The sequence below is a fragment of the Drosophila rhopaloa genome, unplaced genomic scaffold (assembly GCF_018152115.1).
Source record: "Drosophila rhopaloa isolate 14029-0021.01 unplaced genomic scaffold, ASM1815211v1 contig_218, whole genome shotgun sequence".
In the NCBI taxonomy this organism is placed as follows: Eukaryota; Metazoa; Arthropoda; class Insecta; order Diptera; family Drosophilidae; genus Drosophila; species Drosophila rhopaloa.
The window spans coordinates 1,065,768-1,080,108 of NW_025335104.1; the positions used below are offsets into that span (position 1 = coordinate 1,065,768).

Sequence of the window (14,341 nt, forward strand, 5' to 3'; positions counted from 1 at the left end):
AAATGATTTAACATAACCCGTGTAACATAATGAAAACATGCAATAAAGTAAAATCCACACAAAAACTATAATTTTAATTTATCATAAAATGATCCGTTCTTAAATAGTTTGTTTCGAATTTAAAGCTTAAAATACAATCTTGTTAAATCCGGTATGGGTTTTAGGTTTCAAAACATGTTAATGTTAAGGCAGGCTTGCACCTTGTTGGCGCCCAAAACCTGATTTTTTTCTGGAATTTATTTCTTGGAAAGTATGGTAGGTGTGGGAATAAAATTTTAGCCAGTTGTAGGGTACAGTTTATTGACGCTACACAATTTTTTTGAGTGCGATCCAAGCGAAGGGGGGAGGGGGAGTACCGAACAATGGCGGCATGTCCGCGAAAAACTCGTCCTCATGGCGGATTTTTTGGAATGTTAAGAAATAATCTGAAACGCAAAAAACGAATATATTCTTAATCTGTACACTTGCTCGCATGGCTTGAACTAGGATAATTGAAAAAACATAAAAAATGCAAAAATTATGAGCTTTGGAAAAAAAATCGGTTTTTTCCTCATATTTTCGTTACTCATTATTTTTTTAAATAAACAATTTTTAATATTTTCAAAAGATCCTAGTCTATACCATGCACATACTTCTGAGGAACATGTATAAAAAATTTCATGACGATTGCTCAATTTTTGCGGCTTGTACGACTTCCGCCAACTCGGAAAACATGGTTTCGAGAAAAACGCGTTTGAAAATTTTCACTATAATGGCAACGCGCTTGACACCGGTCCACCAAACGGCCGATAACTTTCGTAATTCAAGAGATTTCGACTTGAAATTTTGGGAGAGTAAAATTAAAACATGTATGTATCCGAAACTGCAAAAAAAAAAATTTGATTTTTTTGACTTCACAAGGTGCAAGCCTGCCTTAAAGTAATGAGAAACTTTAAAAAATATCCGTTTATAAACGTTTTAAATTTAAAAGTTTTTTTTAGTTTTTCTACATTTGAATCGTCGAAGATAAAACATACTTCTTAGTTAGTCATAGCACTTAAGAATTTTCCTTTTCACCATATGACGAATTTGATAAAAGTATTAACTAGAAGTGCTGCCTCTACCTCAATAGCTCATTGGCGGTCAACATTTGAAAGAATCTATACGTATTGTTTAACAGCTAATTGCAATTTACCGCTCTGTCAGATTTTTTCAACTCAAATTTCTTGGGTGCCACATAAGTTCGATCGATTTGGTTTTCGTTAGGGGTTAAGGGTTGACTTCTCCCAGAGTACCAGTTTACTAATGTTTCTTTCTTGTTTTTGCTTATGTTAAATTATCAAAATAAGTTTTTCTTTAAATTACTGATAGTTCTTTAGTTATTTGAAGTTCAAAGCTGATCTCCTATCAAAATATATTATTCAGCTCCATCTTTACTAAACAATTTTACACTTTTCCCACTTTTTTGTTGTGGTTTTCCGTCTATAATTTGATTTTCTAAACACTCTTGTCTGGCAACATACACTTCAAAAGATTACGATTTTCAATTGACAATCCATTGTCAAAATGTCGTCGCATACAAGAAAAACAGTAGAGGGCAGAATTTTTAGATGCGCATCGGACCCGTTTTAAAAATCAACATTACGTTGAAGTTTTACACAATTCTGATCATTTACAAGTTACTAAAATTCTAACATTCCAATCTGGTTTATGACTTCGTCTTTAATAATGAGTTTTGGTCGCATTCAGTAAAGGTAAAAAGATTTATCTACAGAGAGAGGAACAGTACTGATGCGGATTTAGCAATCGTTGATCTGGCCGGATCTTCATGAACAATTTACGATTTGTTCAAAATCCCCCAGTAATCGGCACCACTGAGGTAGCAACAATAAGTTTTTCCCAATTCTAAGCTGCTGTAATTATCCACTACCTGAGTGCGATGACCACTATCAACAATCGTTAATATTGTAGCCAGTATATCTGCGTTGTAGGCGATTTTAAATTTTCTTTGCCTCGGCGATGATTCCCAGTAATATGCATGTGGCTCATGAAATCCTTTTCGTTGATGATCGTTTAAGTATGGGATTAGTCTAGTTAAACAATGTATTTAATAAATGAGGAGATACTCTTGCTTGCATATGTGGATTTTTTCTTTGAATATATTCTGTCTTCCCTTTCTAAAATTGTTAGTATGTATTCTAAAACAAGAAAGAACGCTATAGTCGAGTGCCTCGACTATTAGATACCCGTTACTCAGCTAAACAACTTAATATAAATATGCCTTCTTGTATGTTTTTTTTTTTTTTAACATAATGTGAATTATAGTGACCACAGGAAAAAAGGACAAAAAGTTCAAATTATCAATTAGAATTCGGCGATCTCTTAGTGCTGGCAGCTTTAACGCACGAGCATCAGCACCAGCGCTGCTTTAGCGCAGGCAGCTTTTGTCCTGCACCAGCAGCTGAGTTTATGTTTATGTTTTTGAGTGCAATAAATTGACTAGAAATATTAAACATACATACTTATATTGGCTAAACACATACATTCTTAAATAGTATTATGTATATTAAATTCTAAATGTTTGCACAACACGAGTAACGGGTATAGCGAATAGCTTTCCCTGCAGTTCCGAAATTCATCACTACAAAAATTCATCACTGTTTAATCAGCAGCGGACTGTGACGCCGGCAGAGCCAAAGGCAAAGTCGGCAGAGCCGGGTGCGACGCAGGCAGAGCCGAAACTCTCAGTCCCCGATCGTAGGCAACGCAGAAAAATTTCCATCTCCCTCTCTTACTCTGTCTCATGATACAATAACATAAGGTAGTCTCGTCGGCAAATTTTGGAACCCTACTATTAAAACAATGAGTGCGAGTGAAATGGCAACTGTTTAGTAAGTGCGAGCAGAGCGACAATAGAATGTGTGGATTAACCCTTAGATGGTTCAGGGGGTTTTTTTTTGCCTTTCATAATAAAAGGAGTTTAATTTTTTTTTATAATTTAATTTTTAATAATTTTGAATTTGAAATTAGGCGTTGTTTTTGCCTCTGAATACTGAGTCTTTTGTTGAGATTCTTAATTTTAAAATATATTCTAATCTTAAAATAGCAAAGAATGTAAACGAACCTTTAATAATCGCAGCCGAAAATGTTAGTATAAGTTTAGACATAAAAACTTATACTAATATTTTCGGTTGCGATTATTAAAGTTTCTTTTACATTCTTTGTTATTTTAAAAGTATCACAGCGATTCCTCCCACAGCGCTCTTTTTTCCAAACATTTCGGTGCCTTTACGCCATCGACGTGTTTGCGGCACACATTGCAAAATGTCATGTTGCTCAAGGGTTAATTTCCTAAAAAATTCGTCCGCAGACAACCTTTCCCTTCGAAAGACGAACACGCACTGACCAAAACCCGAACGTTTAGACAGCCGACGAGACTACCTTATGTTATTGTATCATGCCTACGATCGGGGACTGAGAGTTTCGGCTCTGCCTGCGTCGCACTCGGCTCTGCCGACTTTGCCTTTGGCTCTGCCGGCGTCACAGTCCGCTGCTGATTAAACAGTGATGAATTTTTATAGTGATGAATTTCGGAACTGCAGGGTGTGTACAATGTAAATACATACATATGTATGTATATGCTTACATACATACACACATACGCCATTGTTTGACTCAGACGTCCAATTTGGCTAACTAGATTTGATTTGCATAGTTCTTTGGATATAGTTCGGTATTGACAAATGAAAACCATCGCAATTTCCTTTAATAGAAATCCTTATCGAGAATTAACGTTGACTCTGTTTAGCACCTTAGCCAGCTATCCAAAGTCATCCGTTAGATGGCGCCATGAAAGGCAGAAATGCAGGCGCTAGCCAGGCTTAAGCGTTTAATGGGTTTTTGGACGTTAGAGTGGGTGTGGAAAACTTTTATTAGGCCAATCGATATTTATTGACGATACAAATACATATCAATTAAAATTTTCATAATATCATCAAAACTGTGGCCACAGCATGTGGCTTGTGGGCGTCACAGGGGGCGTGGCACCATTTTGAAACAAACTTGCGCTGCGTAGGAACTCCTAAAATCTACATGCAAAATGCCAATCTTCTTGCTATTATAGTTTCCGATATCTCAGCGTTCATACGGACAGACAGACGGACAGACGGACATGGCTAGATCGACTCGGCTAGTGACCCTGGTCAAGAATATATATACTTTATAGGGTCGGAAACGCTTCCTTCTACCTTTTACATACTTTTGCACGAATACAATATACCCTTTTACTCTACGAGTAACGGGTATAAATAGAGTTCCAAGTTCTAACATACTACTATAAAGAATAAAGTTACTCTGAAAGCGGTGATTTTGCAGACTTCGATTGGCTTCCTCGACATTCCTAGAGCATTTGGCGTTTCATTAGCATCTATGCCGTAACAATGTTCTTGTATTCCCGCACTTTAAAATTCCATTTCGAGCCCTAGAGCACTGGCTAACATTTTTTTGGCTAGAGAGACTTGTTAATAAATGTAATAATTCTTATAAACAGTAGATTCCGCTCATATCGCTGTGCTTTGCTTATGATCTTATTGGAAATTCTGCCTTATAAGTTTCATCCGAAAACTGTATTGATTGCATGGCCAAAATCGGGGTACTTCCAAAGCCGTAAGTGGTAAGTGGCAAAGGGTGCCTGTACATTTTAGTAATGCAGAGTTAGATCGAGCTTTTGTTGCACGGTTAAGCCAGGCTTCAAAATAACATTCCTTAAAAGGTTCGAGGTCAAACACTACTCTGATTTTCGAGGTCGAACTTTGTGTTCGTAACACAGCATGGTGCTGGATTACGTAATTGAGCTGACTGTTCCCACTGCAGAAAACGACGCCTGTCGTTTTCTTAAGAATTTCTAAGGTTTGGTTGGAGACTGTGCAAGGGCACATGAATTATATACAACCTGAAGCCAACATAGCCGTGGTTTAGCGAAAATGTTGAACGCATTCTTCTTCTCGGACTGTGAATGTGACGTTCTGACTATCTTCAAATGCTTATACTTTCCATCGCTAAGATCCAGCGTCTGTGTTACATTGCAAGTAAGGGCGTGCGATACTAAGTCTGATTGACTTGAATCTTCCAGCTCTCCTCCTACAATCCACCCTAGAGAAGAGTTAAACAGGCACGGCCACCTATTTGAGTGCTTCAGTGGCAACCTAATGTATCCAATTCCAGTCACCGCACAATGTTGTTGGCTAAGGGGAAGGTATACAAGAAAGGTTATGCTTCATACCCTTTACCATACAAAAATGAATTATTTTATGTTCAGTTTAAAAACATCTTAATCAATAAAAATTTTATATAAAAACTGTTAGTACTTAAAACTTTTGAAGCGAATCCATTTTAATCAACTCAGCCGAACACATAACTCTAAAAAATCTTAATAGATTGCTTTATGTAATTCAGTATATGACAAAAGTTATTGCCAAAATTGCAATCTTTAGAAATGATGTTTTTTAGTATCTTTTTTTGTTGAACTAATGTAGCTTGTTATTAATCCCGGAGAAAAAAACTTATTTCTATTGACGGTAGTATATTCGTCGAATCGAGCCGGATCTGACGCCTATTTATATATAGTATGACAACAAAGCGTTTTTACAAAGAAAAAATATAGCATTTTTCTAGCCTTCCTGACACAAAAAAAATGTTCCTATCGAGCTCTAAATTTTGTTTTTATTATTTTAAATTGTATGAAAGTATCTTTGAGCTTGCCTTTGTAAAAAGGTAACAAATTTTTTCACTTCAAGTAATGGTAGAAAAGGGTATATATGCATAAAATCTAATGATTAAAAAAAAATTCGAAAATTGATTCAAACTTAATCTGGGTAAACATATGAAAAGACGATTGGGGAAGTTTCAAGTCTCTATCTTAAAACTAATCCCGCACACGGACATGGCTCTATGAACTAGTCTAGTTATGCCCTTCAAGAAGATATATTCAGAATAAATTCGGAAATGTCGTCTTCATTGTGTTAGAAACTTCTGACCAAATTTATAATAATGTTCTCTGCAAGAGAATACAAAATTTAACGACATTTAAAAAAATTTATCGTAAAACTGACATTAATTTATTATTTTTAAGCAAATATGCACAAATAGCGGTAATATAGTCGTCTTAAAGATTATTTCTTTTCTTATTCAAAAATGAATATTATCTGCCATATTCGCGATACTTTTGTGACAGACATTTTAACGAATACAATATTTATTTATAATAGGTAGAAAAATGCGGGTCAATGCGCGGTGTAGTCTTTACGTAAGTAAATTCCTGTGACCTATAAATTCTTTTCATTAACCTTCGCTTTATCGCATCAGGTGCTCTTAGCCACGCTAGCGGCTTTGGCAGTTGAGGCCCACATTCGCGTCGAGACACAGGAGGTTCATTTGGATTCCAACTACACTCCGATGTTCGTTCGTTCCGCGGTAGAGAGCATGCCTTTAAATGATGACGACGGTCACCTAATCCGTTTCAGTGCGCGACCCGAGTTTGGGGACGCCTTCCTGCCACTTCGTAGCGCCGTGGAGAGTGTTCCCACGCTAAATCAGAAAAACGTGGCTATGCTGACGGAGTCATTCGGCCTACGTTCTTTTGTGCGCGATTCCGTAGAGTCAGCGCCTAGTGATGAAGAAAATGTTGAGAACATGGATTTTATTACCAACTTTGAGAGTTACGTCAAGAAAATCGATGCAGAACCAAGGCTTGTAACGTTAACACCATTAGAACAACCAAATTTTTCCATCGTTTCCGACAAGTACGCCGCTTTTATTACTCCAGAAAAGTCGGACGACTTCCATCCGAAGCCATACCGAGCCGGCTCCCCACATCAGCAGTTGTTTAAGACGGTGAGTGTCGAACAGCAGTCCTACGGCGCATTGGGGCAGGAGGGTCTGGAAAGTCCGCAATCCGCCTATGGAGCTCTAGCAGAGATAAAGAGAAAGCATATTAACATCGCTACGAAAGTACTTTGTTATATGTCGAACTGGGCATTCTACCGGAAGGGTGAAGGTAATTTTGTTCCTGAGCAAATTGACCCAAAGCTATGCTCCGTCATTATCTATTCGTTCGCCTCCTTGGACCCTGACCACCTGACCATTCGAGAGTTCGATCCTTGGGTAGATTTGGATAACCAATACTATAGACGAGTGACTTCACTGGGAGTGCCTGTACTTATCGCTTTGGGTGGCTGGACGGATTCCAACGGCTCCAAGTACTCACGCCTGGCCAGTGACGATATTAAAAGACGGGTTTTTGCATCCAACGCGGCCAGTTTCCTGCAGCGCCATGGATTCAGCGGTCTGCACCTAGACTGGAACTACCCGAAGTGTTGGCAAAGCGATTGCTCAAAGGGACCTGTAAGTGACCGGCCCAACCTGACCAAGCTTCTCCGTGAGCTGCGTACGGAGTTCCAGCGTGTTAATCCTAAATTTCAGGTGGGAGTTGCTATCTCGGGCTATAAAGAGATTATAACAGAAGCCTACGAGCTTCCCGCTTTGTCAGATATAGTAGACTACTTAACAGTAATGACGTACGACTACCACGGCGCTTGGGAGCGCCAAACTGGCCATGTGAGTCCGCTTTACGGATCTTCATCCGATAAGTATCCGCAGTATAATACGGACTATACAATGAAACTGCTGTTAAAAATGGGCGCGCAGAAAGAAAAACTTATATTGAGCATTCCATTCTATGGCCAAAGCTTCACATTAGAGAAAAGTCCCCTAAAGCTAACGGGAACGGGCATTCCTGCCACCGGACCTGGAGAGGCAGGCGAATTAACTAAGCAGCCGGGAATGCTGGCTTTCTACGAGATCTGCCAGCGCGTAAGAGAGTCCAAGTGGTGGACTGGTCAGGATCCAAGCCGGAGATCTGGTCCTTTTGCCATGCTTAAGGATCAATGGGTGGGGTATGAAGATCAGGCCAGTGTCGAAGCCAAGGCCCGATACGCGGCCAAAAATAACTTTGCTGGAGTGGCAGCGTGGACCGTCGATCTTGACGACTTTCAAAACCGGTGCTGCAGCGAGTCTTACCCGCTACTTAAGGCTATTAATCGGGGGTTGGGACGATTGAACTCAGAACCGCCCACTCGAACGAACTGTGAACGTCCACCTTCAGTCGTCACTCCCGTGCCTCCCAAAATGACAACGATTAGTAGCGACAGCTCTGCAGGATTAGAACCAAATCACGATCACACAACATATCGGCCAAGTTTGAATACAAGCACTACCGCTACCCTCAGCACTACGAAAAGGCCAAAACCTTTAACTACAAGTAATACCATCAATGCCATCAGCACCTTATCCTGGTGGAGCTCGACTACAAGACGTCCGAGCGGGCCGACTAGTACAACCACCAGACCGACTTACACAACGATCCCCGTGCCAGCAGTGATTTACCCGGTGGTACAGGCCATCAACTGTGAGAGCGGCAAATTCTACGCCGACTTGAAGAATTGTAACGCTTACTACCACTGCATTATTCCAGGAGAGTTGCGCCAGCAGTTCTGTCCCGGCGGTCTTCATTGGAACAACGAGGCAAAGGGTTGTGACTGGCCGTCATCCGCACAATGTATAGTGAACCGTGAGCAGGAATCAAGCACAGTTCGCCCAAAACCGGTTACAGTATCTAAAAAGCCCAAAAAGACCACAACAACTTCAAAGCCCATTATGAATCCTACAAAGCCTGCCGCCCATCATCAAGTCACTTCCCACCGACCACAATTTTCGCCAAATCCATCAGCCACTTGCAACGAGGGGGAGTACTACACCCACAGGAACTGCGGAAAATACTATATCTGCGTGAATGGAGCATTGGTACCCAGTGAGTGTGGAGGAGAGTTGCACTGGGACGCAATCCATAAGATCTGCGACTGGCCAGAGAACGTGCAGTGCGTGACAAGCAAAAAATACCTGAAAATCATTCAGGCCAGTCGCGCCAACGAGGAGGATCCTTGCAAGGGCGAAGAGCGAGTACCTTATCCAAATAACTGTTCCAAGTATCTATTTTGCTTATGGAACCGCCTACAGGCGGGTGACTGTCCACCGGAGCTGCACTACAACGAGGCGATCGGGAACTGCGACTGGCCAGAGGCAGCCAAGTGCATTCAAAATGCTGGTAATGGCAGCGGTGGAGCAGAGTCAAGCGCTAAACCAAAGCCTCCGGCACTAGCCAAGCCAGCGCCCACTACCCAAAAGCCCAGCACCACCCCGCGACCAATCTACGGCACAGAAAAGCCTCTACTCAAGCCCCTTGACGGGCACTACAAAATTGTGTGCTATTTTACCAACTGGGCTTGGTATCGCAAGGGCCTTGGTCGTTTTACTCCCGACGACATTAACACAGATCTGTGCACTCACGTTGTTTATGGGTTTGCGGTGCTGGACTACTCCGAATTGATCCTGCGCACACATGATTCCTGGGCCGACATTGACAACAACTTTTACACGAGGGTCAGCAGCCTTAAAAGCAAGGGTATCAAAGTAAGCTTGGCGCTTGGCGGCTGGAACGATTCGCAAGGAGATAAGTATAGTCGTCTAGTAAGAAGTCCCTCAGCCCGGGAACGCTTCGTTCGTCATGCCCTGGAGTTCATTGAGAAATATGGCTTCGAGGGCCTTGATCTAGACTGGGAGTACCCAGTGTGCTGGCAAACGGAGTGCAATAAGGGATTCGCCGAAGAGAAAGAAGGTTTCACCGCCTGGGTTCGGGAACTTTCCCAAGCGTTTCGCCCTCGAGGACTTTTGTTGTCTACTGCAGTCTCGCCAAGCAAGAAAATTATTGATGCAGGATATGACGTACCCCTGCTGTCACGATTATTTGATTGGATCGCTGTGATGACGTACGACTTCCATGGTCAATGGGACAAAAAGACTGGTCATGTGGCACCTCTGTACTATCATCCCGATGATGATTTTGAGTATTTCAACGCAGTAAGTGTACAAAATGTTGGGACTTCGAAATACTGTGTGTATTAAATCCTTTAATCACCCAGAATTTCTCACTTAACTATTGGATCGAAAAGGGAGCCCCTTCACGGAAAATCGTTATGGGTATGCCGCTATACGGACAATCCTTTACTCTGGAAAATGCTAGCAACAATGGCTTATATGCCAAGGCTCCTGGACCTGGCCAAGCTGGAGAATTCACCAGAGCCGCCGGATTTCTGGCTTACTATGAGGTAAATAGTTTTGAAAGACTTCATTAATGTTTTTTTATTACTAGTGGCTTGGAATTTCCAAAATTCTTTTGTCGATTGGGAAAATAATTGAAGTGATCATATGGTATCATATTCTGGCAGTTCCAAACAAGAAAAACTATATATCCGATTATATGTTTCCCCTTAAAGTTTCCCTTACATAACGGAAAATGTTTGCTGTCATATATTAAGCAAAAACCATTGTTGCTAGACATTTTTCAATGGTAGAAACTTAAAAACAAGAAAAAAACTAAAACTAAGAAAATAAGCAAGGAAGTAATCTCAAGTAACACCGATAACTCTGGCTACGAACTTATTTAGGTAAATTAATGTATGTTATATGTTGAAATAGGAAATTCAACCATCTGGTAACATTTGGATTTTAATGACGCGTTTGCAAATATAAATAAAAGGTTATCTTTTTGCCCTCAATATTATTTTTCTCGCGAAGTCCCACGCCTTACCACCCGCCCACCTGATACGATAGATTTGAAAATGAAGGTAAAAGTGCGAGGAAAGATTTAAGATTAAAGAAAAAAGTCTATAATACTCCGAACATAATAACTACGCATTAGGTTATAAATAAAGACATTACCAAGCAGTACCAGATCTACGGTTGAATTTACTAATTAATAGAAGTCTGCTAGAATAAGAAAGTACGATTTTATTTGCATCCCAGCTTAAATCAACTGGAAATCCTAATAGGTCAGATTTCCGAACAAGTGATTTACACATTTAAATGCTTTACTAATTTCAGTATAAGAACTACTTTTGGAGCCCTTTATGACAAATGATGTGAGCTCCAAAAGGTTTTGGATCTACGTTTAATAAATCAGTGTTGACACGGAGATATAATTGATCTACAAAGGTGCTGCAAATGGGGAGTAATAATTTTTTCATAAATCTTACGGATATCTGTCAATTTATATATACCCTTATAAATACTAGTCTCTAACTTGATACCTTTCTTGTGAACAGGAGTTACGAATGATTCCTTCCAAATAAGGAAAGTTTCTAATAATAAGATAAATAATTCGTGAAGGGGCTTGAACAGGGCTCCAGCTCAATAGCAAAGCACGCATCCAGGAATATCATCCAAAAGAAGAGAACTTTTGGTTAAAGTGAGATAGAACATGAAATTCGGTGTAAAAAAAGGCTTTGTTAAATAATCTAAAAAGAATAAGTCGTTTAAAAAATGTGGGCAAAATACGCCGAAAGCAGAATGTTCGCCGGAGCACAAGTCCATGATTTGCTTATATAGGCGCAGGCTAGACTGGCAAGGTCTAGTTACGTGATTTAGCTAAGTTTCGATCAGCAATCCGACGCTGCCTCAATCCCAGCAGAAGTGGGTTCGATGCGTATTGAATAAAATGGCTTTTGTCCCTGCAATCACCAATTGAGCGATGTTCGTCTTCGTGTGGGGCTCCTTGTTCGAAAATAAAAGAGGTTGATTGAGCGTCCCGAGTAACAGGGAGGCTATGGACTCGGGGCACAGATCATGCAAATTAGCGTGTCGATTCAACAACGTCTGCAGGAACGTCTTCATGCTCACCAAGTTGGCGAAAGCCTTCTTGGTATTTTGGTATCCCCTTTAAACTCAAGCTAGGGGCACAAGAGCTGAGTTCGGCTTTTCGAATGTCATACCTGTCCGTCCGTCGGTCCGTTCGTCTGTTCGTCTGTTCGTCCGTCCGTTTCTACGCAAACTAGTCCCTCAATTTTGAAGCTATCTGCTTGAAACTTTCCCAAAAGTTGTCTTTCTATTGCAGGTGAGTCGGATCGGGGGACTATATCATATAGCTCCCATAGGAACAATCTGAAAAAAATTTTAAAAGTATAATTTTGTTGATTTTAATTTTTTTTTGTTCCTTGGGATTTGGTAATATTTAAATACTATGGAATTTCAGTTTTAATTAAATTAAGATCGGACATCTATATCATATAGCGCCCATAAGAAAATTAAAAAATGAAAAAAAAATGAAATACAATTTTCACTTTGCTGTTTTTCTGTTTATCAAAATATTTCCTTAAGATATAGTAAATATTTACTAAATCATAATTACGCTTTTAGTTTTTTTAAAATCGGCCAACAATATCATATAGCTGCCATAGAAACAATGGCAAAATGCAGCGCAAAATAGCATAGCTTCATTGTATTTAGTAATACAGGCATAAAAATCGAAATGTTTTGTAATAACTGCAAGGGTACATAAACTTCGGCCTTAACAAGTTTGCTTCCTTTCTTGTTACAAATGACTTTAGCTCCAAGAGATTTGTCGTCGTAGTCTTTCGCTGTGAGATGGCGGACAACTTAAATGTACCAATGGAATTGCTTGTACTAATTATACCCGTTACTCGTAGAGTAAAAGGGTATATTGTATTCGTGCAAGAGTATGTAACAGCTAGAAGGAAGCGTTTCCGACCCTATAAGGTATATGTATTCTTGATCAGGGTCACTAGCCGAGTCGATATAGCCATGTCCGTCTGTCCGTCTGTCTGTCTGTCCGTATGAACGCTGAGATCTCGGAAACTATAAAAGCTAGAAGATTGGCATTTTGCATGCAGATTCTAGGAGTTCCTACGCAGCGCAAGTTTGTTTCAAAAAGGTGCCACGCCCCCTTTAACGCCCACAATCGCTTATATACGATTTTAAAAATTTAAATATTTCGGAAAAGTAAAAATGCAGTTTTATTGTGTTTATCAATACCTATCGAAATGTAGAAGAAATTTTTCAAATCGGACCATTCGTTAAAAAGTTATGCGTGATCAAAGTTTCTATCTCCATCTCCCTCGCACTCCCTTTACTTGAGTAACGGGTATCTGATAGTCGGGGCACCCGACTATAGCGTTCTCTCTTGTTTTATATTTCTGTTTTCAATTAATAGCGATACTGGGTAAAAGGCGGATTTACGCTTAGTTGTAATAAAATTATCAACATATTTTGGCTCTTGTGAAATCCATACAACGATACAAATAGTTAATATAACATCGGACGTTAAGACCAATGACGTTTTTTATCGGGAAAAGACAGATTGTGATCCGCACGCTTTAATTTATTTTAAAGGGATACCATAATAGGATTGACAACCCTTCACGGAGCACATATATAAAAGAAAGATTTCCAGGGTGATATCGATCTTTCGTATCTTAATAGACAAACGCATTCTGGATTTGAAACAAAACACAAGTCCGATAAAAGTCCAAAAAAAATTCTGAACATAGTTTATTTGAGAAAGCGCAACGTCAAGTAAGCCGTCATTAAAGTCATGCTGCTCCAAAGGAAGTAAAATTTCTGAGTTATCGTCAGGAGAACAAGTCGCACTATGTATATTTAACTAACCTAATACTGATATCCACTTGAAAGTCTATTTAAAATTGACTGGATAACGAAAAGAAGATTCGCATAAATTGGGAACTCAGTTGATGGTGGAATATATGAACAAATAATATAAAACTACCGGGAAGTTATACTTATGTATATACGTAGGAATTTTATGTTACTAATAAGCCTCCCGTATTCAGATAGGAAAGAAGAAAGGAGGACACTAGTTTGCAAAGCAATTACTGTGTTGGGATTACATTATTGGGATTAGCTCTTCAATTGGACTTTTCTTAGCATTATACTCTTTTAAAATATGCTTTAGGGCCTAAAACTGAGGTACAGAGTTGCAAAATGCACAAAAGGAATACCAACATTAAATGCTGAAAGTGTTTTAGCAAATTAAAATTTAAATTAATATAAGCCGTAATATATTGTGATGAAAGGTCAGATCCGAGCTGTGAATCAAATATAATAGATGTTTTAGTTGAAGCACCCGAATGCATCTAACCGTTTTTGGTACCACCCATGTAACCTTTTTCTGGTTCTACAGAACCTTCGCAAGCTAGTTAGTTAAAAAATACTTTAAGATAACTTTTCTTGTAAATTTTTTTTTTAATATTCTTGATGCGTTGTCAGCTTTGATAAAAATTACTTAGTTTATATATTAATTTTCAGCTTGCACCTCAGAAACAGGTCTTAAAAGTTTTGAAAGTCCGCCGCCCATGTATTCCCATTAAATTGGGCCAAATTGACAAGGACTAGTTAAGGGTTGTCTTGATATGCAGAAATATAATTAATTTTTGTG

General features: G+C 39.4%; 1 protein-coding gene across 5 annotated transcripts in view; it reads left to right on the top strand.

The window, feature by feature from the left end:
* LOC108037356 (probable chitinase 10) overlaps nt 1–14,341 on the top strand; it is a 67,288-nt gene that overhangs the window by 17,292 nt on the left and 35,655 nt on the right. For all 5 annotated transcript variants that reach the window (XM_044460766.1, XM_044460767.1, XM_044460768.1 and 2 more), the window contains 3 exons: nt 6,246–6,283; nt 6,343–9,951; nt 10,014–10,199. In XM_044460766.1, coding sequence (XP_044316701.1) covers nt 6,254–6,283; nt 6,343–9,951; nt 10,014–10,199 — 3,825 coding nt within the window. In that variant the 5' untranslated portion in view covers nt 6,246–6,253. The remainder of the gene's footprint in view (nt 1–6,245; nt 6,284–6,342; nt 9,952–10,013; nt 10,200–14,341) is intronic.